At 35.8% G+C, this 26,559-nt stretch overlaps 1 protein-coding gene across 6 annotated transcripts in view; it reads left to right on the top strand.

Annotated features, from left to right (window-relative positions):
• Positions 1 to 26,559, top strand: part of LOC150108232 (adhesion molecule nephrin-like) — a 299,319-nt gene that overhangs the window by 118,616 nt on the left and 154,144 nt on the right. For all 6 annotated transcript variants that reach the window (XM_090415684.1, XM_090415682.1, XM_090415683.1 and 3 more), the window contains exon 2: positions 8,291 to 8,626. In XM_090415684.1, coding sequence (XP_090271810.1) covers positions 8,291 to 8,626 — 336 coding nt within the window. The remainder of the gene's footprint in view (positions 1 to 8,290; positions 8,627 to 26,559) is intronic.

The following is a 26,559-nucleotide window of genomic DNA, read 5'->3' as shown; positions in this document are numbered from 1 at the left end:
AATATCAACAAGACGATATAAAATAATAATAAAAAAAAAATAGCCAATTATAGGGCAAATACAAAAACTTCGTTATTTGGTCGTGCAAAGATTCCATTTTTAGTTCTGCTCAAAATTTTTCCTCTCACACTAAAAGGACACGGCTTTAAACGCTGACACTCCCAAACTATATTGTCCGATGGAACAAGAAACGCGTTAATTACAAATTAGCGTACTCCAGTTTGCTAACTGCAAATGAACCATTTGCATTCCATTATTGTATGAAAGTGTACGCTGACCTCAGCATACGCTTTCGTGCACCAATAGAAGAATATGATGAATACTGTGTTCGTCATACTATCTACTATTGCCATGGAAACACGGAAGTAGAACGCTGATATACGAAATTCTTTTTAATACATAAAAAAAGTAAACAAGAGCAGTAAATCTTGTGTATGGAGAGTCAATCATCGATTGACTAGAGGATGGATATCAGCAATCCGGATGGTACACAAATTCCGAAAGAGAAAAAAAAAATAAAGAATTCGGTCAAAAATCTATCACTGGATTATCATCCTAACAGTTGTACTGTATATGGTGCATAAAACTGGGTTCTGACAAGGAGGAAATACTAGAAGATTTAGGGTTTTAAAAGGAGAGGGAAATACGTACTATAAAGAGGGGGGGGGGCGAGAAAAGGGAAAATTAAGTTGTTGGAAGTCCTCGATTCTAAGAAAATAATTATAGTGTTAAAGACAATGTAGATTAATTGCTTTGGGCATATGATGAAGATGAACTTTGAGATACTAACCGTAAAGTGTTCTAACAGCAAAAGGGATGACGGAAATACCACGAAAGATGGAAGGAAAGGTCAAGAATAAGGTGGGCGGAGGCTGTAAGACATCACACTGTGGGAAAAAAAAAAAACATATCAACTAGTTACAGCGCGTGACATCAGACAATACTGTGATTGGAAAGGAATATGTGTGTGTGTGTGTGTGTCAATGGCGATCTCACTCGGGCTTTTAATTTGATTTTTTTTTTATCTTGCTTTGCATAAATAAAACTCTTTATTAACGTCTTGCTTACAATGTTAAGATATCTTAATAGCTTCTGAGATATTTTGATTCAGAGATTTTTCCCCTCCCTTGAAATCGGCTGTCTTTAAATATTTTTCTGATTAGAAACAGTGTTTACGTTATCAAAGAATGATGTATTGATTAGAATTCATAGTTTTAAGTGTTTATTATTAAACAGTTTGCTATTATGTTTATCGTTCTGTTATCGATGATAATAACACGGTTCGCTGATTTATTATTAACGTATTTTAAAATAGTTTATAGAATTTTTTATAAACCTAAATGTATAATCACGTTTTAAACTAAAAATATGAAAGAATTAATGACGAAATAAATGATACATTAATTGAAATTTTTTAAATAAATAAAGATTTCTAGACTGGTTTATACGTAATTGAACATACACTTTAAATAATCTTAATAAACTTAAAGGCAAGAGATGAAATTAATCATAAAATAATATTTACTTGTTATATAAGACAAAAAAGAAATAGGTACCGTAAGATGGGGTTACTTTGCTCTCAAACTTTGTTCCAATTGTGCAAAATGTTTTCAATTGACTCTGGAAACATGTTTACTATTTGAAATGATGTAGCAATTTTTTTTATTGTATTAGTATTGGCAACACTGCTGTACCATACTCTCCCTGCTCATGTTAGCTTCTACAGGAGCTCTAATTCTCAAACATTGCAGAAATGTGTGTTTGGTTAACTAGAAAAATTTGCTTGCCTCAGTAATTTATTACCATTTTTTTAAGGTAATATATAATATATAAGGCATATATAATTCTTTTCCTTAATTCTTCTAGTTTTATAATATCTACGTTTTTTCTTATTTTAGTAATATGTCTTGACTTTATAGAAGATTAATTTACTTCATAGTCAAATTTTAATTTTCTGGGGATAGTTTGCTTCATCTTAAATCCGCCTCATCCGAAAACGATCCAAAATTACTGTGAAAAACAGCTTACTTCTATGTCTGATGATGATGAGGAAATAGCAACTTCTTCAACAAAGTTAAAAGAGGTAGAAAAAAAATAATTTTGTTTCATCAGTTGGGCAGCATGTTATATTCATGTATGAAGGCGAATATTTTCCGAGCAAATTTCAGAAATAAATAAAGAAGAAACAAAAATAAGCGCAATGCAGAAATCTGTCAAGTCCTGGAAATGACCTACACTAAAAGATGAAATATTTTATCCTTTAGAGGACATAATTTGTCATATTAAACCCCCAAAAATGATAAATCGTAGAGGCATGTTTTCTGTCCTAAAATTGGAAAACATTTGGAATCTCTGAGCCTAAAGTTCGTAATTCCAATGATTTTTTTTCTTTTTTTGCCACAATTTATGTATTTGAGTTTTAGAACATGCTATATATTAATTTTGCATTAATTTGTACACGTGAATTCTAAATTTTTCAATTTTTTATATTTTAGTTTCCAATTTGTCTTTAAAAAAAAGCATGTTCAACAAAAATTTTGTATGCCATTTATGTTATAATAAATAAAGGTTGTGTATTCTTATTTTGTGATTAGTCTTACTTTGCTCTATTCCCATTATTCCATCCAAATTAGTAGTTTTTACTACTTAGTGCAAAGTATCCCCATCCCAAGGTAAATATTGCTCCAACTTTTTGAAAAAATAAAAGAAGGAATAAAACAACTTTCAACTTTCACAGAAATTTTACATAAGGACATTCAGTATACTCTGTACATTAAAAAAATATATATATTTCAGAAAATAAAAACCTCTGAAAACAATTTTTTTTTCAAATTACTAAAAAAGAAAGGTAAGAAAAGTGGAGCAAATCTTACGGTAAACAAGCACAGTATTACTTTTTTTAAAATATATTTTATATTGATATAATATTTTAAAGTTGTGGAAATACGTCTTTGGGTGGATAATCCATGTTTGTCAGGGGCTGATGAAAATTAACTTCGTCACTTATTATGCTTAATAGTTCCCCCCCCCCCACCATCTCTCTCTCTCTCTCTCTTGTACTGAGAAATTTCAAATATTCACGACTATCTTTAATAGTGGGTGAGCTCTTAGATAGGAGAAAAGATCTTACAAAATTGTTGTTAATAGGCTGTATTAAGGCAATAACATTGTTATTTATTCATGAAGTTAATAATATAGTTTGTCCTAGTAAGTTCTATTTGATTACAATAAATAAATAATGCATAGTATACATACGTCTTGGAGATTAACATATTAACAATTCCTTAACAAAATACGTTTCATCGTAGAAAATGTAATCCGGAATTTCTTAAAAAATGATAATACAATTTGGCAGATAATCAATACTCTACCTGCCTTGGCCTGCGATAGTAGCAAGTAATCTTTAAGAACAATTATCGGGGGGGAAAAAAGAGTAAAATAAATTGAAAGTTTTCCCTTTTGTGATATTTATGCAGTTTGTTGTATGCTAATAATGATTACATCAAAAACAATCTTTAAACTAGTGGTGCTAATAACAATACAAGCATGGTTTAGCTCAATCCATGTTGACACAGCTGTAAAACTCTTAACTTATATGCAATGAGGTAGTGGAATGAATTAACTTTTGCCCTTATGTGCCTGCTGTTTCAATAAACTTTGCCAAAAGATGAGTAAAAAAAAAAAGTGGTTCTGGTGTCAACAATAGTCTCATGACCATCTGTTACAAGCCAACAATAATTGATGCCTTTGTGGTTACGTAACAATAGAATAATAACGTCACAGTTAAGGTCTTTCTATCCAATAGTGTCAAATTTAGCAAAGGATGTAACATTCAAAACAGAGCCAACCATCGCCTTCCTTTCAAACCACTCACATTATCACTCCCTATTTATACTACTTATTTCTCCAAAATTAAAATTAGACTAAAAATGTTTGACGTAACTTTTCAACAATCATTATTTGGGTATACTATTGCTTAAGTTTCCTTTCGTTTGTCAAAGTCTCCCCCACCCCTTTTAGAAACGGTAATGATCCTAATTGTGTTTTATTTCGAACGCTTGCCATAATGACGTATCATATGCGGTGCTTTGTGATTACTCTCCCAAACCTTGCAAATATCTGACTGCATACGAGATGAGTTCTTTGTTCTGCAAGGGAGGCGCAATGACTATATATTACAGATGGCGTCACTCAGTCCGTGGTCAATTAATGCCACTGACACGCTACATAACAATGAGCGTTCACTGGCAGGAAATGTGGCCGAGAGGATGATATTCGCTTTAGTCACTGCCACTTCCATCCTTATCTCCCGCTGACTGATACCAACGTTGTAATCTGAAAACTGTGCTACTGCTTTTTTAATGTGTTTGCATCACTTTCGTCTTCTAGCCTTTTTTTTTTATTCTTCTCTCATTTAGTACAGTTCTTTAATGTCTATAAAAAAAAAAAAAACGGAGTTCTAAATGGATGCTAATCCAATGACAGTATCCATTTGAAAAAAGAATTACGGAAATGGAGAGATATATCTGTATACAACATTACATTTCTTCGCAGGATTCCTTAGGATAGAATCTTTGACTTGTGGTCAACCATGATATTTTTATTTTTAATATTCTATCGATAATCTACTGTCCAAAAATTTATGAATCTTTTGATATATTAAATATAAGATTAACGAGTATGCAGATAACTATAAACATTAGGTATATCTGATAATTGCATTCTTGCATTATCGTGTGATTAAAATTAGAATTGAATTAATTCTACATCCTGAGCAGAGTTGTATTGTAAATTGCCAGGGTTTATTGCCAGGGTTTATTGCAAACTCTTAAACTGCATTTAAAAAAAAAAGCCTAACATTAATTATTAAAAAGGCCTACTCGTCATTATTTTTCAAGGAATATCCTTGTGTAAAAATTACAGTTATAAAATCATTTATTCGCTCTATCTTTCACATTGAAATTAATAGAAATTTATTCTGTCTTTATTGTAAACCTATCAAAGAATTCATGTTCACATAATTTATTGGATGTGACACCATGCATGCTTTTACACGGCTTTTTTTTTTTAAAAAGAAATGTTTTATATTAAGAATAATAATGTAAATAATATTTATTTTAAAACTTTTAATTTAATTTTGTTAATAATTAAAAATATTTTATTAAATTTGAAAATATTTAAATACACTTTTAAATATTCAATATCAAAATATTATAATTAATTAATAATTGCAGTAAATATTTCGAGGAGAATGGGGTCACTCGACCGTGAGATGCGGTGATTGATTCATTCAATCCAATACCCTTGGAGGGTAATATATGGCAATGCTGTAACCAATGAAGTTTAACTGAGGTTCGGCTGTTGCTGTTACCCTCCTGCCATGATCAGAGCTTTAATAGCTCAATAACACCTTATCCCTACACTGTCCGCTACAGATAACGGGGAAGATGAAAAGCATTCTTGCTTCGCCCCTTTAAGCCAGTCCTTATAAGGACTATAAGAAATATTTCGAGGCTTGTAAGCACTGCTTACACGAAAAGACGTTCCTAATGTGAATCATTAGAACCTGGAATCATGCCATCCACTTTCGGATGTTTTATATTTTATGAATCACATATCGGATTCAGGTTTATCAAAGAGTTTTAAGATCAGCAATCATTTCTGATACTACTTGGAAGCAGTGTGTTCATTCAGTTTCCCCCTTCCCATCATAAACGAGCACATTTAAAAAACTAAATCGGAACAATAGAACAAGATTTCAAATAAAGACATCCTGCTAATAATCATAATTACATTAGAATAAAATAAAAAAAAAAAGTATTCACACTAGTGACAACGTTGAGTGAGTTAACTCTGGGTGAAATCATAACACGTCTCTTGATTTTCAATAAGGAAAACGTTCGATGGAATTATGAAGGATAAAATTCTTTAAAATATTTCTTGAAATGACAATTCATAATACGAAAACCATTTTGTGAAGACCTTTTTTTTTATTTCTAACAATCTCTGAGAAGACCAAGCTTACATAATATCTGTAGCTTATCAACCAGAGAATATAAGTTTGTTGATGAAGCCCTTTGATTTAAGAGCTAAACAGAAGACCTGGGAAATTAAGTCTAATACTCTAGCCATCAAGTGTAGTTGGATCTTTAAAGTACAACCTTAGTGGAAACTGAGCTATTAAAATGGAACCAGAAATCCGTGAGTAAATGGCTGCTGTAGTCGAAACCCACATGTATGAATCAGTTGGGGGAAGGATCTTTATTAAGCAGTGTTTTTTCCCTAATGACGTATATCGTATAAAAAGAGACAAAGACCATTTCTTTCTTCTTTACTCCAGCAAAGGACATGAAGATAAATAAATAAAAACATCTTTTAGGCGCTATTCCAAGTACCAAAATATAGCGGGTGACATTACATAGCCTGGTTCAATTGCTAGAGACGAAATGAACCAGCCAAGAATGTCTGCTTCGAGATTACGATCGTCTACGTTCGTGACAGAGGTGAAATGCGAACTGACGTCGCTTGTTTGAACCCCTCCACCCCACCTTTTACCAAACGCCACTACTGCACTGAAGCAATCTTTGCAATTCCGACACTGTGAATTTTCTGTGGGAGACGTTTTGGTCTACAGGAAATCACAACTATCTGTGGATTGTTTGGATAGTCGGACCAATCGATATCCGCATCTTCTCCCCCCCCCCCCTAAGAGCACGTGACACCGACGAAGACGCTAACTGGGGACTCAATCACATGACTGGTATGTCGATGTACGGCACCTTACAAAGTGGGTCAGTGACTGCACACTACATTTGGAAGTTGGTGAAGTTATGGATCATTACACAGCAAGTGCTAAAGTTTGTACGGTGTCTCCGTAATTGACCTCCAAGTTCAACACATGGTCTATCAATGATAGACTCGGTGGGCTCTTCGAGCGCCATCTAGGGCAATTGTCTACTTGGTTTGACGTTCTCGTGATAAATTGCCATGTCAAAAACACGGCGTTAATTTTTAACTACTGTGCAAGTCCTTTTAAAGCAGTTTGGGTTACGGAGATAATTTTGAAGTTGCAAACTAACCGCTAGTCACTGGAGACAGAAAAATGTTACGAGTTTTATATACTGTATTAAACCCATGTATAAACTCAAATACGAAGACTGCAATTTTGTCATTAAATATGACAATTTTCTCCGGAAAAATAAAAGTAATTTATTAAATCAATTTTGTTTTTCTTTTATTTACTTGTACAATGTATGCCCAGCGAAAACCATAATAAGTAATACGGAAGTTTGTTACGTAACCATACAAAAGAAAAACAAACATGCTTTCAAATTCTTATTCTGTCCTCAATTTATATATATAAGAAAGTACGCGAAACAGTTCACTTGATTCGTCTATTTGTAGCAACTTCCGTACTATTTATATTTGTTACTTTGTAAGTTCATCTCGAGAAACGTCTAATGAACGAGGCACCAGCTGGCGCAGATGTAACTACGTCACTGCGCGCGACCATATGCTGCAGACGACTCAATGCTGTGAACGCATAATTACAAACTGTACAAGATAGTGAAAGCAGGAAAAAAAAAAAAAAACTGACGAGAAATAGCTTACGTTTTGATTTTTATTCAGCCAGAAACATAATTATTGTTCTCCTAGATACTGTAGAAATAATTTTATCCTCGGTAAATAATTATTTATACAAACACAAGACTCCAAACAATAACATGAATTCTTTTCAATTAATGTAGCAGTCAAGTTTATGTTTTGGAGTTTTTTAAATTTATTGCAATGGTAGCAGTTGTGACTTGTTAATATTTATAATCTAAAATCATTTAAATATTTTCAAATATAAGTCAATATAAATGTATAAATTATAAATAACTTAATATAAATAACATTATATAATTATTGAGATAATTTATTTAATATTTAAAATTGCTATTATGCAAAAAATTATAACCGAATGGCATGTATAAATTAAACTGATTCTATAAGGCTCTGTCGGTTTGTTTTGATTATGCTATTATTAAATAAATTTATTAGAAGATAAGACCAAACTCAGATCTTATGCATTTATATCTCAAAGACGTGTAAGCAACTATTAAAACTATTTTAATAGTGTATTTTACATTATATATTATATTTGAGTATATCTTTATTTAATTATTTATTAGAACATAACTAATTAAATGATTTAAAATCACATTCATTAAACATCATTCTATAAAAACACTTTTCTTAATATGGCCATTTTATACATTTTTATTTTATTTTATTTTATTTTTTTCAGATTATCCAGACTACTACGCGGTCATTGGTCGAAAAGTGGCACTGCCTTGTAATTTAACGCCACCTATTGAGAACGACAATATTTCTTTGGTGTTGTGGTATCGTGGGGATTCTGGAAACCCCATTTATAGTGTTGATGCAAGGAGTGGAAATTACCAGAATTCGAAACATATAGTAAATAAAATCCTTGGATCGAGAGCTTCCTTCAATCTCAGCAATCAGTTTGCTCTTCTTGAGATTAACCCAGTGAGGGAAGATGACGCCGCTGAATACCGGTGTCGGGTGGACTTCAAAAGAGCGCGAACGCAGAATCAGGCGATGAAACTCACTGTCATAAGTAAGTAGACAACCGTTTACATATTCTGTGAAAGACAAGTACTTATAATTAACAACAAGCAATATATTCGTGAAGTTCCTTCACACTTTTTTGCTTATATTGAATAAAAAAGCGTTATCTTTGTCAAGTATAATATACCGGCCATTGAATTAGAAACTTATTTTATGTAAAGGCATGCGACTATCAATACCGATCCTCTTCAATTCCCTGCGCATAGTTCAGTGAAATATTGGGTCGGGAACGGCCATCATTAAATGCATTGGTCATTTGCTGTACACACAAGAAGGTTTATCTGTCCGTACGAGCCTCCTCAGACAATGGCAATCTCGTCCTTGACACACTGTCTTAGGACCACAGTTACGCCTCTTAGATAAGCAATGCGGGTTATTTTTCCACTGATTAAACACTCGAAATATCTCATCTTTTGAGAAACCAATCTGTTCTGCTGTTTTAAAAATCGTGGCTCCAAACAGACGGGTACCCACAAAAGCCCTTTATCGAACTCCGAAAGATCCTTTGTTTTTCCCCATTGCGATTAACCCTATTGACGATTACTGACCAGCAGCATTCGTAAATGGTTGCCTAAGATATGCGTGGTGATGCACATGACCAAGTGTTTTGCATATACGCTGCGTAACTGACGTTCATGTATATCTGCATAAAGGTTTCTGATGCAGTGGCCGGTATTGTAATTAATTAAAAATTTTTCCTGCAGGGGTATTATTTCATTCACATTATTTAATAAATAACACAATACACCTTTTTATATATAAAATGAAAATATATAATTTTTATTTAAGCAGTATTACTCTATTTTTTTTTTTTTTTTTTTTAAAGTAAATGGTAAAAATGCGATATGTTTGGCCCATAATTGAATCTTATTTTTCCATCTCATTTGACGTTTTTAGATGTGACTTCAGAGTAAAAGTTCTATTTTTACTTTTCTTTGGAAAAGGACAGCGGAAATTCCGAGTCCTTTCTTCCTCGTTGTTGCCATGATAGCTCTTTGCGAATTTGCATCCCAACAGACCATGATAGCCAAATTAGGTTACACCAGACAGAAACATGCTTTTCTTCTCTGTCAAAAAATGTGTGGCTATTATTGAAATGATTTCACTTCCCCTTCAGAGAATATAAATCAATTTCATCATTTTGGAAATTTCCTTGATTACATTCTTTGGGTGGGCAGGTGTACTTAATTTTCAAGAAATTAAATTAGAGATGAATGACAGAATCACGGTACAGTAAAGATTGTGGTAACACCAAGCCGAAAACTTTATCGCAGTATTTCTCAAAAATATGTCCAAGATCAGGAATTGAGCAAATTCAGAGGAACACCGAAGACTATATGCATGTTAATATAAGATAGAATAAATCATCCATTTTATCTATGCTAATACGATAAACTTAGTTTGTCAGTTAGCGTATATTAAAGGATATTTTTTTTTTTTTTGTAGTCTCGTGTTGAAGTCTGTAATAATGAAAATTTTGTATTTAGTTTTCAAGCGCTTCAAATATTTTAATATGGATTGAAATTATCACGATACTTGAAAAACACAATATTCAATCCGAGGGGTTGCCATCTTGATTTTCAGTGGCTTGTGTATCCGCTCTTTAACCCACAGGCTTCGAAGTCTGCCATGGGCGCAGATGTATGTGATTGCTTTTAACGGTAGATGAATGCGATCGTCTGGTTATTGGAGGCCTGAAGTGGCTTGAAAAATGTTCCATGTTGGTCTGTAGACCAGAGTTTCTGGGAGAGGTAAAAATGAATTTAAGAATATAAAAACAATTACAGAAATCAATAAAAATAGAAAAACAATTAGTCCGCCAATGGTATTAATGTACCATTGGTTTACAGCTTTTCGTGGGTAGAAATCAAATAATAATAATAATAATAATAATAACTTAATTCCTGTTTTTTACGCTTTTGCAAAATTGCAGTCTTCATTTTCAGCATGGATAACATAATAGTTGTTACGTGGTGATTCTCGTTATTTATTTCTCTCATTTATTAAATATAAAATCCAGTAATATTTAAATGTTCAGCATAGAACAAGAAATCCTAACTTCATTTTAATGAGATTAAGCGCAACAAAGAAATCCCAAATAACACAAACACCTAATAAAGATGTGTTTTAATCCAAATACGCATTCACAAGTCCGAAGTCCATAAGAAGAATCTAATTTCCCTTTTATATGCTCATTCAGCATGCAAAAATAAAACCAAGAGCTCATTTGCAGTTTTCTCTTCAACAAATGGCAACCGTCAGAGGTCGCTGATAATCATTTTGATGTCTTTATTTGAAAGCATTTTTCAACATTCACTAAAAGTGTGTAAGTTAAAGCCGAGACACCAATTACTACACTCAGAAAACTTCTAGAAACTCCGTTCCAAAGCTATTTTCCAAGAGGGTTCCACCGATATCGCCAAGTCAAAAGCAAAAAGATTTTCTTTTAATTAATTAACTCGCAGAAGTAATTATCATAATTAGAGAGCTCTCCTTATAATCTTTTGCAGAGATGTTGCATTACGCTCTCTCGCTTCGACCAAGAAATCTGAAGTGTATATTTTTTTTTTATTCTTCTTTATTTTTCTCATTCTTTCTCTCCTGCTAACTGCGCATTAGTGGCAGATGGGTATCTCTTGGTAAGTTCTACACGAAACCAGATCTGAAAGTCCACCGAACCCGGCAATCTTTACGTGTCAACCGTCCATTCTAGTTGGACCATTAACGCAGTGGCAGAGACACAAACCTATAATGCGATGGAAGTCATTTTGGCACGTGGCCAGTTCCACAAAATTGCGTGCTAACCATTTTTAAGTGGAACACTTTTAGACACGCGGCGTCCATTGATGGAAGCAAAATATGGTCGAGTCTCATCAAAAGCTGATATTTACTCGATTCTTAGTAACCGTTTTTAGAAGGGAGAATAGGGCGACACCACCACCGAAATACAAAATAACGCACCAGAAATGAATAGAGATCCGTTACCGACCTCAGGAAATGAAATCAAACGAGAACACCCTTTGCGTGTGTAGGTGAGAATTATGTGGATATTTTACTGGAAAATTGAAGAAGAGGTTGATTGCAGTGCTGGTACAGTTTTATGTGAGTAGATTTAAATTCTGTATGAAAGAAGTAAAATGTTCGCCGCGAGTAGAGTGCAACGAATAACTAAATTAAAATATATATATATAGAAAAGGTATGATTAACTTATTCTGAATAAATCTGAGATTTATTCAGAATAAGACTTATTCTGAATAAATCTTTGGTCATGAAACTAAAATAATATATGACCATATAATGATAAACTAATTTATATGGTTTTCTAAACCATATAACTAAACTAAATGTTAAACAAATTCTGCATTTATTTAACATTTATACTTTTGGAGTGATGAAAATTCCCATGAACGTTTCCATTGTTAACGTGATACTGTATATTATAGAACAGCCTTATTATGTGGGGACGGATTTTGAATAGTGGTTAGAAAACACAACCGCAGTAAAATGCTCGAACGGCAGTGTGGGTAGAGTGACCTTTCCTATAATGTTTCTCATAAAGATACTTCACGCGCAAATTCTGTTTGCTTACGCTTAGGCAAAAAATTGAAACAATAATGTAATAGATTTTTAAATGGGTACCCAGGGAGGGTAATGGATGGCAATGCTGTAACCAATGAAGTTCTAACTGAGGCTCGGCTATTGCTGTTACCCTCCTGCCATGATCAGAGCTTTATATAGCTCAATAACACCCTATCTTTACATTGTCCTCTACAGATAACGGGGAATATGAAAAGCATTCTTGCTTCGCCCATCTAGCCAAAAGAAAAAAAATCAGATCCCCGTGTGGTGGCCAGGATAAGAATAGCCTCCTGTAGTCCATGCATATCGTAAGAGGCGACTAAAATGGGACGCAGAGTTTCGAGAGTTTCGCTCTCTTGGGTTTCTTCCGGAATTTTGCTCCCGGTGGGGGGGGGGGCTTAGATTTCCTAGGGGTTGCCCTGAGAGAGTATTTTGAGTCTAGGGTAGGGTGTTATCCGGCGTGGCTCGTGAGGGGCTTTGTCGTTGGATGCCTTTCCGTGGAATAGGAGCTGTTCTGCTCATTGGCGTCACTGAGTGGAACTAATGCTGAGTTGGACGGTCGTCCGGCCACTAGTAGGGAGTGGTCCGTGGGATCGTCTTAATTTGTACAAAGGTCTTTACTTAAAAATCGCCGCCGTAGCCCATGCATGTCGTAAGAGGCGACTAAAATGTGACGCAGAGTTTCGAGAGTTTCGCTCTCCTAAGGTTTTACCTTGGGGGGGGGGATAGCAATTTAAGTCTCCGAGGAGGGTGTTTTCTGGCGTGGCCCTTGTGAGGCCTTGTCGGTGGACCCTTTTCCCTGGAATATGAGAGGATCTGCTCAGTGGTAGGATGAGCCTATCACTGAGTGAAACCAACGCTAAGTTGGACGATCTTTCGGTCACTCGTGGGGAGTGGTCCAGGGGATCGTCTAATTTTTAGAAAGGGCTTTACTTACATACCAGCCCCCACTGTAGCTCATGCATGTCGTACGAGACGACTAAAATGGGTACCCAGGGAGGGTAATGCTGTAGACAATGAAGTTTTAACTGAGGCTCGGCTATTGCTGTTACTCTCCTATCAAGATCAGAGCTTATAGCTCAATAATACCCATCCATAAATTTTCTTCTGCAGATAACGGGGAATATGAGAAGCATTCTTGCTTCACCCATTACGCTATAAAAAAAAAAAAAAAAAAAAAAAAAAAAAAAAAAAAACCTTTGGCAAAAATACCAGTGTGTTCATGCATTGTTTTAATTCAGTAGAAACTGTGTTCTTTATAATGTTTGTTTTGGTAGATTAAACTCCGATAATTTTAGAGGAATTTTGGGTAACGATTCTTCCATGATTTTGAATTATGGGATACTGAGGCAGTTAACGTGAAGTCAACAGCTTCTATAAACAAGTAGTCTGGTCATTTACGATTTCCACGAGATTATACTTGATGCTTTACCTTGTTTTTGTCTGCTTTCACAATGAAATTTCAAAACATACTTTTCATTCATTCTAAATCCTAACCTTCTAAGTAGGAAAAAAAATCCCTGTTCCATGGCTACCACGTATCTGGAAATATTTTAAAACCAAGACCAGGAGATCCTTTCGTAGAATAATAAAGAAACGTACTCATGAATCTGATATTTTCTGCTACGAAGTATACAAAAACAATTGCATAAGGCAAAATTTAAGTACTGCAATAAATTATTTTATAACTGCTGAGTTTCTACTAGAGGACCCAATAGAGACTCACAAATAATATTTGTAAAAATAAAAAAAATGAAATAATGACAACATGTACATAGGCAATGCGGAAACAAACTCATTTACATATTTATTATCCCCTGCACACACACAAAAAAAAATGTACGTATCATAAGCACGCATCGTAAACAACGCAACTTCTACAAGTTTCCACGAGATCGAATCCATGAAAGCCAATCCTCCATACTTAGCTATGTGTTCAATGTTTCTGTTAATGACGACATCTATGCAGAAACGCCTTCAAGAGAGGAATTTTTATCTCAAATTTTAAAAAGGCTGCCAACTTAATCCTAAAAACCGTAGATCTATCAATCTTATTTCCATTTATTTATATAAAATGTGACAAGTTAATCTATTACAATGGAATGATCAGCTGTCCGAAGCCAGTCACATAACTTGATTAACAGAGGTCAGTTTTGCTTGTGTAGATAAATATTCCACAACCATTCCTTTAATAAATCCTTAGAATGACTTCCATCTCATCCCTGAATAATTTTCTCGGGGAAAAAGTACCTACTTTGACCCATCCAAGGCATTTCATTTGACATTGCAAGATGTCTATATTTTATGCCAAATATATATATATATATATATATATATATATATATATTAGGGTTACCAAGTAATTTTATAAACTTGGTTATTTTACTCCTAATCCTAAGTAAGCAAACAGTTAAGTTTGGGCCTGAACGTAGTTCAAGTCTAAAGGTGGTGCAACACCAGGGCAATTCGCTGTGAAGGTGGGTAAAGCTCTGATCACTATTCTTAGTATTTTCCATAATGTAAAGCACATCTCACTAAGAGATGTATACTGCAATATATTATGGATGGGGTCACTACCCAGACCGGTTTCAACCTTTTTTGAGGTCTCCTCAGTATTTAGGGTCTAGCTGCTCACTGAGGAGACCTCAAAAAAGGTTGAAACCGGTCTGAGTAGTGACCCCACCCATAATATATTGCAGTATACATCTCTTAGTGAGCTGTGCTTTACATTATGGAAAATACTAAGAATAGTGATCAGAGCTTTACCCACCTTCACAGCGAGTTTCCCTGGTGTTGCACTACCTTTAGACTTGAACTATGTTCAGGCGCAAACTTAACTGTTTGCTTACTTGTAATATACATTATTCCCAAGTTAAAAAACTTATATATATATATATATATATATATATATATATATATAGGAAGTTTTTTACCTTGGGTATAATATAGTTTAAAGATGCCAAGCTATATTAAACCTGGTTTTACTCCATTTCCCAAGTAAGCAAACAGACAAATAAGTCAAGTTTGCGCCTGCACGTAGTGCAAGTCTAAGTGACCCGTAAGTAATACAAGTCTAGGCAACTCGTGGTAAAGGTTTAAAATAGCTTGGTATCTTTAACATATATTATACCCAAGGTAAAAAACTTTCTACAAAAAAAAAAAAATGGACAAATTCCTCCCTTTCTCAACTGACATCAAGAACAAGAGACCGAGACGACTGGAGGAGGCTAGCAAAGAGTATCACCTACCAGCCATGAATGACCCAACGGTTCATTTAGGACTATGGGAGAAGAAGAAGATATATATACATACAAAAATATATATATTTGTAGTTATCCGGATGTGACACTTTTTAATATCATGGATTTTCTATTTGTTTAGGTTGTTGTAATATTTCAATAATATTCATTAAATAAATTAATAAAATTAAAAAATGATAACTAAAATAAATTTGAAACTTTAAAATTATTTTTAAATTTACTAAAAGTTTGAATTATTTTTTGGAAAACACCAGTAAATTTAGAAATTTATAAAACACCAAAATTTTTATATAATAATTCAACTATACAAGCATTTCGAAGAACAAAGCAAAAATGAAGTTTTGTGAGAGTGAAAGATAGCTTTTTTTTTGTCATTGGTAACGTATTCCTTTAGACTCTACCTACTTGAATTTTATATAAGGTTTTTTGGGGAAGCTCGCATTGCACTGGAACTAACACAGTTCGTGACCTACTATACTATCTTCCCCCTCTGTATGAAATATGCAGAGGTCTAATGGCCGGCAAGCTCCACCCGCAATGAGGACCAGTGGTGGATGAATGGTATTTTAGGGAGGTAAATCGCTGCACTGTGTCCAAGTAAGCTCCTGAAACTCCTTTTTCCTTGTTTTTAGGATAGTCACCTATAATATAATAAACTAACTTTTTTCTGGTAGATGCTTACTCTAACCTGTGTACTGGATTTGCTAGTGGACTCTCAAAATCTACAGGATCATTTACAAACTACTCGGGAAGCCCGAGCAACTGCTGTTCTCTCTTGGGCCAAGTTATGGACTCTCCATATGATGAGCTCGACTTCAAACAGCTATTGGCAATCTTCAAACATGTAGGAGGCCTGCCGCAAAGGAAATGGCCAGAAAATGGCCAATCCACCAAATAGAGGAGGTTGAAACAGAGGATTGTCAGTCCCCTGACCCTCTCCCCAGCACTTCTCAAAATAACACCAGAGAGATTATGTCGCCGGTTAACGACCAGCCCCTGGTGTACTCAGATAACTCTATCAGGTTGTCAGCAGAAAGAAGCGTAAGAAGGATTCGCTAGAAGCAGATCCTGAAATAACACATCAACCCTTGGAAAGAACAACTCCAATGGACTTAGCAGCACAACCTGATGAAAGAATAGAGACCGACTCCAGGGCACAACCCAAAGAGAGGATTCCACCCGTAATTTTAAGAACAAAAGAAAAATGATCTTTAATTGCAGCGACGATGAAGAACGCAAACATCAAATTTACATCAGCCAAGAGTACAGATGAAGGAATCCGGATTCAACCAGAAGGAATTTCGGACTTCCGCCAGCTCACCAGACTTATGGATGAACTGAAAGTCCCATATCACACGTTTCAGCCTAAAAGTGAAAAAAATTTAAAGGTGGTAATCAGAAATCTGGCCGAGACCATACCAGCCGAAGAAATAGCTACTGACCTCAGATCACAAGGCCTTGAGCCGATTAAGATATCGCGCATGTACCGAGCAGACAAACGCCCCATGCCTCTGGTCTTGGTCGAGATCAGTAAAGACCATAGAGAAATTTACGACCTTAAAATAGTTTGCAGCTTAGTCATCAAGATCGAACCTCTCAGAAGAAAGGCTTCAGCTGGTCAATGGCATCGCTACCAAAAGTATGGGTATGCACAAAAGCTATGTAAAGCGGATTACAAGTGCGGTGACAACCATCCCTCTCACACTTGCGTCAAACCACGTCAAACCACGCCCGCTAAGTGTGCGAACTGTGGCGGCGCACACCCAGCGAACTACAAGGGATGTTTACTCCACCCATCCAACCTGCAGAAGGCTAGAGAGGCACTACCCCTGCCCAATCAGAAGCGAACTACACCAGAAATCAGAACGCAGGCTGTTACTCCTGAGAAATCATACGCATCTGCGGTCTCTGCTAGTAACAAACCGGCATCTTGCAACCAAACCTCCGCAGCAATCCTAGCTGCTACTCTAGAAGAGATGTTAACAGCCTTTAGCAAAACAAATCCCAATCAGGCTGACACCAAAAAATTCCCCCAAAACACAAAAGTCATCTTCTCCATGATTAATGGATCACACGGTCACCTTAACTAACTCAATACAGATTGCTTATTGGAATGCTAACGGGCTAAACAACAACCTCCTAGAACTAAAAGAATTTGCTGAAAGATATACGATAGACATCCTTTTAGTCAACGAGAAGCATCTTCGATCTTGCGACAACCCCAAAATAAGGTACTACACACTACTTAGGACAGATAGACTCAACGCCAGAGGGGGGCGGAACAGCTATATTTGTTAAAAAAAGCATAAGATACCATGAAATCAAGAAAACAACAACTACAAACTTGGAAGAAACTGGAATTGAAATACATACGAACAACACAGGCAGTCTAAAACTATATTCAGTCTACAACCCTCCAAGCAAACCACTCCTAGCCTCAGACCTCTCCCAGCTCCTTGACACAAACGAATCAACAATAGTGGCGGGAGACCTAAACGCAAAACACCCTGCGTGGAAACAGTAGAAACACCAATAACAAAGGGAAGAGCCTACACAAATTAGCTATGACAAGAAACATCACCATAGCAGGTCCTGTTGAACCAACACACTACGGACCACTGGGCAAACCTGACGTGCTGGATATAACAATTTTCAGGAACACCCCACACCAATTCCAGTTACAAGTTATTAATGATCTTAGCTCCGACCACAATCCAGTTCTGCTTAGCCTAGGCGGAGAAGCAGAAACCATTTCCGGACAATCCTACACAAATCTCAAGAAGCTCAACTCAACTCTCAGCAACATCACAGGCCCTGTCCCAACCATCTCCTCACCCAAAGAAGTAGACATGGCGATCAATAAACTGGAAAGCACAATCCAAACTGGCCTTGCAACAGCCTCCACCGTTACCACTCCAGCTCAAACTAACCTGCTCCTAGAAGAGATTCTAAAGCTTATCCGCAACAAAAAGGATTAGACGTCGATATCATACAACACTATCACCCCAGGATAAACAAGAGCTTAACAGGACAACAAACCTAGTCCGATATGCAATCAGAGACCATAACAATCATCTTTGTGAGAGGAAACTAAGCTTCTTAAACAATATAGACAACTCATTATGGAAAATGACTAAAGCCCTTCGCAGCGATCACCCAATATACAACCAATCCATGGAAAAAGAGGTATAGTCTACCGAGATGATGAAAAAACAGAAGCTTTTGCAGACTCCCTGGAGCTGCAACCAAACTACACTCACGCGGACTTGCGCTTCATTGAAAAAATCCACAGGCAAGTACGCTATGCACTTCATAAAACCATCACCCGTGACAACACAAGCTATACTACACCAAATGAAATCTACCAAATCATCAAGAACCTCAATAACAGAAAAGCACCAGGTCCTGATCAGATATCAAACAAAATTATAAAAGCACGCCCTCACAAAACAATAATGCATCTAGTGGCTATCATCAATGCGATGCTAAGACTCAACTACTTCCCCACTCGCTGGAAGCAGGCAGATGTAATCCTTATCCACAAACCGGGAAGTAATTCTGAGGGAAGTCAGTTCCCTCAGAACTACAGACCTATCAGCCCCTTGTCAGGCCTAGGGAAAATAGCTGAAAAAGTAATACTAAAACGCCTACAAAGACGAAACGGACAATCTAGATCTAATCCCAAAAGAACAATTTGGTTTTCGAACTGGTCACTGCACAACTCAACAAATCCACAGACTTATAGAATACATAACTATCGGATTTAATTGGAAACAACATACAGGTGCAATCTTCCTGGGTGTGGCGAAAGCCTTCGATAAAGTGTGGCACAAAGGCCTCATCCACAAACTAATTACTGCAAAATACTCACTAAACCTCATCCAAATCATAGACTCTTACCTAAAAGACCGAAAATTTCAAGTGAAACTACGTGGGCTCAGATCAACTACAAGAAGTATCACAGCAGGTGTCCCGCAAGGCTCCCTATTATCGCCGCTGCTCTTCAACATTTTTATCTCAGACGCCCCAAGCACGACATCAACCACCATGGCATTTTATGCGGATGACATGGCGATACCGACCAGATCGCTCAGACCATACCTGGCCACACAACGACTACAAAACGCAGCAATGAATCTTGAAAAATGGTTTCGGTTATGGAGAAATTAATGTTAATGCAAACAAAAGCACGGCCATACTATTTACAAGGAAGAAAGCAGACCATCATGGAGCAATCACGATGTTCAATACTGATATCCCATGGCAAAAAGAAGTAAAATACCTGAGAATCAAACTAGATAACAATCTCAGCTTCAACTCCCACATCTCTCATGCCTGCAACAAAGCTAACTCAGCAATAGCTCAGCTCTACCCTCTACTCAACCGTAGAAGCAAAGTCAGCCCAGAAAACAAATTAAGAATATACAAAGCAGTCATCAGACCCATACTGACGTATGGTTCACCGGCGTGGAGCCACACCTCTCCTAGCAACATCAAAAGATTACAAATAATCCAAACCAAATGCCTCCGAATGATCTTCGATGCCCCGTGGTTTGTAAGGAACACCATCCTCCATCAAGACGGAAACCTGCTAGACATACCTACGTTTCTCCTCCAGATAGCAACCAACTACTTTACTCAAGCATCACTCCATCCCAACACAACCCTAAATAGGGTGAGCCAAGTGCTCAAAACTTTCTTCCTTTAAACCGGGAATCATTCATAGCGATGAAGATCAGAATCCACGGGATTGATATCTATCAAGCCACATCAGTTATCAGGAAAAATGAGGGGGAGAAGCAATCGACCGTGAGATGCGGTGATCAATACCCTTGGAGGATAATGGATGGCAATGCTGTACCAATGAAGTTTAACTGAGGTTCGGCTGTTGCTGTTACCCCCTGGGGCGCTGAGATTCGAGAGTTTTGAGTTCGCTCTCTTAAGGTTTTTGCCTTAAGGGAGCAATTTGAGTCTCCGGGGAAGGTGTTCTCCGGCACGGCCCGCTGAGGGGCTTTGTCGGTGAATGCTTTTCTTCGGAATATGAGCGGTTCTGCTCGGTGGTTGTGTGTGGATGGAAGCCCATCACTGAGTGGAGCCACCGCTGAGATGGACGGTCTTTCGCCCACGATTGAGTGGCCTAGGGATCGTCCGAATTTTTAGAGACGGCTTTACCTTTAAATATGGTGATTAATACCCTTGGATGACAATGCTGTAGCCAATGAAGTTATAACTGAGGCTCGGCTTTTGCTGTTATCCTCTTGCTATGATCAGAGCTTTAATAGCTCAATAACACCTTATCCCTACACTGTCCTTCACAGATAACGGGGAAGATAAAAAGCATCTTGCTTCGCCCCTTTAAGCCAGTCCCTATGACTATTATAAGGAAAAATGAACGAATAATTTATTTATTCTGGACTTTATTCTGGATTTATTCTCGATGTAATTTTATATATAATGATGTAATTATAAGAGCATTTCGAATATTTCCAAGGAATGACTGTTTGAGTTCCGTTAAATTTAGCGGTGATAATGATGTTCCTGGATTTGGTTGTCAATGGTTTCTTGCTGGAGTGGTTTGATTGTTGTATTCCAGCGGGTGCATTTCTATATCATTACTCCTGACCTGGCCTTGATGAGGGCTCGTGGAAGCTAATCCTAGGGGACGAGTCGTTTTGCTTACTGGTATGTTTTCGCATATCACCGAGTAGAACACTGATGATTTTAGTGATCTTTTTTGGGTCACTCAGAGAGATTTCGAGTGATCGTTGTTTTGGAGAGGGGTTACCTCACCACAGATTGTTAAATCCTATGCCAGTGCTTATGAGTTGAGAATATTTGGAAGATTTTAAAATAAAACCGATGTCTTCCATCCTAATAGAATCATTGATTTCACAATAGAATCCTGTTTTGTGGTATTAACATCACTTTAAAAAATTCAGTTTTGGCTGAATATTAATTTCCATTATCATGATTATTGAACTAACGCTAACATTAGCAAATCACTGGTGCTTTTTTTTTTCAAGTAAAAGATGAACTCCGTTTAGTTTGAATTATTATTTCGATTGTTAGGATTATTTTATTAAGCATAACTCTAAATATAATTATTCCAACAATGCTATTTTGAACAATATCGTAACAATCTGAGAGTTATCGGGATTAAATAAATAAACATTATATGATCAGGAGTTTGAAGGGTTTCAGTTTATAACCAAATAAATTGAGATTTAATATGAGACAATTTTTCCGAATTATAACCTTCGTCATAAGAGTTGCATTGCTTACACTTCTTTGACTTGTACTAAATAGTTCAAGCTAAGGCAACTCCTACGCTGAAGCTCATAAACGTTCTGATAAAATTGGAAAAATTTTAAATTTATTTATTTTGTTATAAAAAATCTTTAATATTTTCATTACATTACCTAAATTAAACAAACCAAAACTTTACATACGCTTAGCTATGAATAAAATTCAATTTCCATTTTTTTTTTTTTTTATCGCGCTGTCTTTTCATCGCCCTGCAATTCAAGATAAATGATTTGAATTTCCCTTACACCAATCGATATATTTTTTGTAGGATAATATATGGATTTCAATTTCTAGAGTTTTTCCTTGCCTTTTTTTCCCCAGGAGTTTCGAAGAATTTGAGCTAAGTTGCGTAGTGATTTTTAGAGTAATAAATTATACGGAACTTGCATGATTTTTAGGTAAACTAGATCAATACATGGCATGTTAGATAAGACATAAAAAGTCTCGCCGTCCCAGATTGTAGAATGAGTTATCGCTTCAACAATTGGCATGTACATTTAATACAGATTTATAGCACAACTGCAGATATGGAATTACCATCATTCACGTAGTGAGTGCTTCGATATGTATAAGGAAAGTGTCACTTAAGCTTCTGGGATGTTTGATGCTAATGGTTTTCTTGGTTTTAATTTAATAGAACTCATATTTACCGAAGTGGTAATTTAGTTAAACGTAGATCTTTACTCGCTAAACTTTGCCCTTAGAAATTAAAATTTTTTATTTAATTATTAAATTTTAAATTAAAACAATTCTATGTTAGCAAGTTATACCATGTTGCAGAGTTTACTTCATTTTGGACACTGGAATAGGGATTATAAAAAAAAGTTGGATATAGGAAAACCAGGTAGGTTAAAATAGGAGACGTAAGTGTGGGATTACTGAAATGAGAACCAGAACAAAGCAGAATCTGTTCTATTACACGGTGTATCATGCGTTTTGAATGATACGAAACTTATACACTCATTACCAAAACATTTGACCATCTACCTACTAGCATGCTGAAGCTCTTTTAGCGGAGATTGCATCCGTCTTCACTCACTTCACTGGACCATGGAATGTCCTGAGGTATTCTGGACCAAATAGACAAAATAACGTCCCTGGTTCAGCGAACGAATGAGGAACTGGCGTGGACTAGCTGATGCTACGTTCCACATCATCCCTCAAATGTTTGATGGGATACAAATTCAAATTAAGTGACCAGGGAAGGATACCGAATGCCTTTTGGATATGTTCTTCGAACCATGCTTGCTTGTGACACGGAGTGTTATCTTGCTGGAAGAGTCCAGATCCATTGGGCCACCATGTAAAGCAATACCTGGTGGAAATAGTTCCGAAGAATAAGCAGTCAAGGTGTGTTCAATGGGGATCAGGAGGAACCAGTGATGTCCATGAGCCCAAACTCCATACCAGGATGCTGCTATCATCACCGTCCTATTTTCTGCCAACTGTGCAGGAAATAAGACGTGCCGAAATCGTATTTTCCCTGTCTCACTCTCCATATTTATTTAGATATTAGGATCAATGGTAAATTATGGCTACGTACCTCAGCTTGTTATAAAACTGGAGTTTTTATTATGAAAATAACCAATCCATCACTACATAAGACTATGTGATTCACTTTCCGTTGAAAAGTGTTTTGAACTTTCGTTCAAAATATTTTTCATTGTATTGCATTTCATGTATTGCCTTTGGCTGGTAAGACCGAAGGTTCGATTCCCACTCAAAGACAATAACAGATGACTGTGTCACAATATATTATCTTTCTTTCTTTCTTTCTTTTTTTTAAGCATTTGCTTATTTCTTGTGGAATGGGAATTTACATTCCAGTAAATTGATATTTGCAATACGAAGTTCATTTCGGATCTTCGAAATCTTTAAAAAAATTAGAAGTTATGACAACATCTAAAAATTATATTCGTTATAATCAAATACGAAAGAAAGAATGCACTTTTCTTGTCTGATTAAAATGGTTGCAGTCTAATTAATGGAAATATCTTTAAGTAGGAAAGGAAGAAAAATAAAAAATAAAAGGATATCAATGTCTTGATATCAAACGTAAGAAAAATGAGAAGTTATTTTCCATAACGCATTTGCACATTTTCAAAATGTAAAAATGAATTCTTTCGTGTTACACTAGACATGCTAAGAAACTTAATTGAATTCAAATGATTGTATTGGGGTGGTGGGGGAGGTTTAAAAGTGAAGTACACATGCAGATAATAAAGGAGACAGAAAACAGATTCAAATAGTGATCTTTTTATTTTGTTGATGTACGCCTGGTCGATTCCGTTTGCATACCTCGCAGTGCTATCACTAATAAATCTAAAATAACAAAATCCTCATGTTGAGGGTGATTTTAAAGCAAGTAAAGCGTCCCCTATTTCCCTTTCAAAAAAAAAAAAAAAAAAAAAAAAAAAAAAAAAAAAAAAACTCATCGTAATCTTGCCAATGAGATGTCGATGTAATATTTCTTTGGTCCAAAAACCAATTTAATTTCTCATTATTTGTTTCTTTAATTGGACTTAATTTAATCTGAAATATATTTTTTTTATTATTTAGGATTTAGAAGTCTGAAATTAAAAAAAAAGGAAAAAAACTTACTATTTTTCGTCCAAAAAGAGGCGGCAACAATTTATTGGATTAAACAATGTAAATGGCAAACCACTAAAGTCTAAAAAAAAAAAAAATTGTCTCATTTCAGTTTCATTTTTTTTTTTTTGTTTCATTCTTTTTTGTTTCATTTGTTTCATTTTTTTCAATGATTCATTTTTCCAAAATATCGAGACGCTTTAATTGAATTTCATCGAAACGATGATCTACGATCTAATGTGGAGATAGCCAGTGTCAAACGTCATTGATAGCCACAATACGCAAAACATTGTTGCGTACTGAAAAGTACGCAACAATGTTCAGCTTGATAGTTTTTCCTTGAGTCAGCTACCTCAAAGCGATTATATCGAAGTGCATACAACTATTACCAATTTTTTTCCCCAATCAATGGGAAAACTTTTTTTGCTTTCATAAAGCCAGCCTGCTTGTCAATAAATTTTTAGAAAAATCTTTCCATGGACTCCGATCATTGAATCCCTTTAACCGCACAGTTCGTTATAGAAATAAAAAGAATGTAAAGTGTAATTTTTAATTAAAAATAAATTGACCATCGCCAGCTATCCATCACAGAGCCAAAATTCAATTACTGCAAATACTATTAAAAGGAGAGCAAGCACATGTCGAGCTGTCACCTTCAGGAGAATGAAAGTTTTCAACAAATGTTGTAACACTAAAATGAACACACACACACACACACACACACACACACACACACACACACACACACACACACACACACACACACACACACACACACACACACACACACAGAAAGAGAACAGATTGCCTGCTGGATAGATTTTTTTTCAGAGGATTTTTTTAAACAGCAAAACTGCTAGCCAATTTATGAAAAACCCCCTCTGTGGTTATAATTAAGTGACAGGGAATTAATCACTTCCTTTCGGTACCCATCACAAAAATATTCAAAATTATTTTCATTATCAGGTGTGACACTACATGATTAAGTGGAAGCCTGAAGGTCTAAAATTTTTCCGTTTGCTCTATAGAGTAGGGTTGGAATGTGGCTTAAACCCATTCGATACTAATGTGGTTTACAACTTCTTCTTTTTTTTTGGATGGATGGGAATGTCAAAGCTGTTTTTTTTTCCTTTCATATGTGATCTGATTTCAAATTGAATTCAAATCACATACGAATGCATATTTAAGAGAAAGCAGAATAACCTGATATAAAGAAGCAGGCAGCAATATTCTTTATAAGAATAGGATTAGTAAGGAATGCTTATTAAATGGTGGAAGAGTGGCTACTACCGTAAGATATAACGACAAAAAAATAAGAACATGAGAATAGATAAAGATATTTAATACCAGCGTATTTCTTTTCGGATTTGTATTTAGATCGCTTGAGATTTTTTGTATACATTTCGGATCTTGTTCGCTTTCTACGTACGGTAATTTTTCAAGAGAAACAAACCCGATAATACCGTATTGAGTGATGCATTTGTTTGCGAGTACAGAGGTATCTACTCTACGGCACGCTAACGATTTTATGAGACCCTCGAGAATATACCCAGAAAATCGGTTTACAAATAACAACATGAAGTCACATCATTAAAGACAAGAACGCTCACACATTCACACCCCCATGGCCACACACACACACACAAAAAAAAAAAAAAAAAACTTTCTTAATCAGTCCAAGAAGAGTTTCTTTTCTCTTTGTTTTCTTTCTTTTCCCCGCTATATTTGGACACATTTATTGTCCATTTTCTTCTGGTAAGCCCCATCCTCAATTTTAGATATGAATACATGGTCCACAATCTTTTTTTTTTCTTGAAAACCTGTCCTTATGCCCGAAAAACATTCTTTCTCTAATACAACTTGCTGTACACTCTAAGCTATTCGATCAACTGTCAAGCTGGTGAAAGCCTTCGATGCTATATTCTGAAGGATTTGGGATGGGTCACCTTTTTTGGTCTAAAAAAATCCGGTAAAAATATTAAAAACTTCAATGTACTCTAACTGCGCCCAAGTAACTACTTGCTAAGTAATGTCTGAAAGTTTGTCAATGTGCCAACTGGTATGCTCTGTCAATACGCTAGCAACTTGTGATGACCGAGTCCAGTAATTTCAACCAATCAGAAGTGAAGAGTTATCACGTGTTACCCAGTACGTGTGACAGTTACTTGAAATTAATACCACAAAGTG

This window comes from Typopeltis vanoorti, chromosome 3 (assembly GCF_054136105.1).
Source record: "Typopeltis vanoorti isolate ZY-2024b chromosome 3, IOZ_Tvanoo_1.0, whole genome shotgun sequence".
NCBI lineage: Eukaryota > Metazoa > Arthropoda > Arachnida > Uropygi > Thelyphonidae > Typopeltis > Typopeltis vanoorti.
Note: the sequence above shows the minus strand (reverse complement) of the source record. Positions and strands in the feature narration are given on the sequence as shown.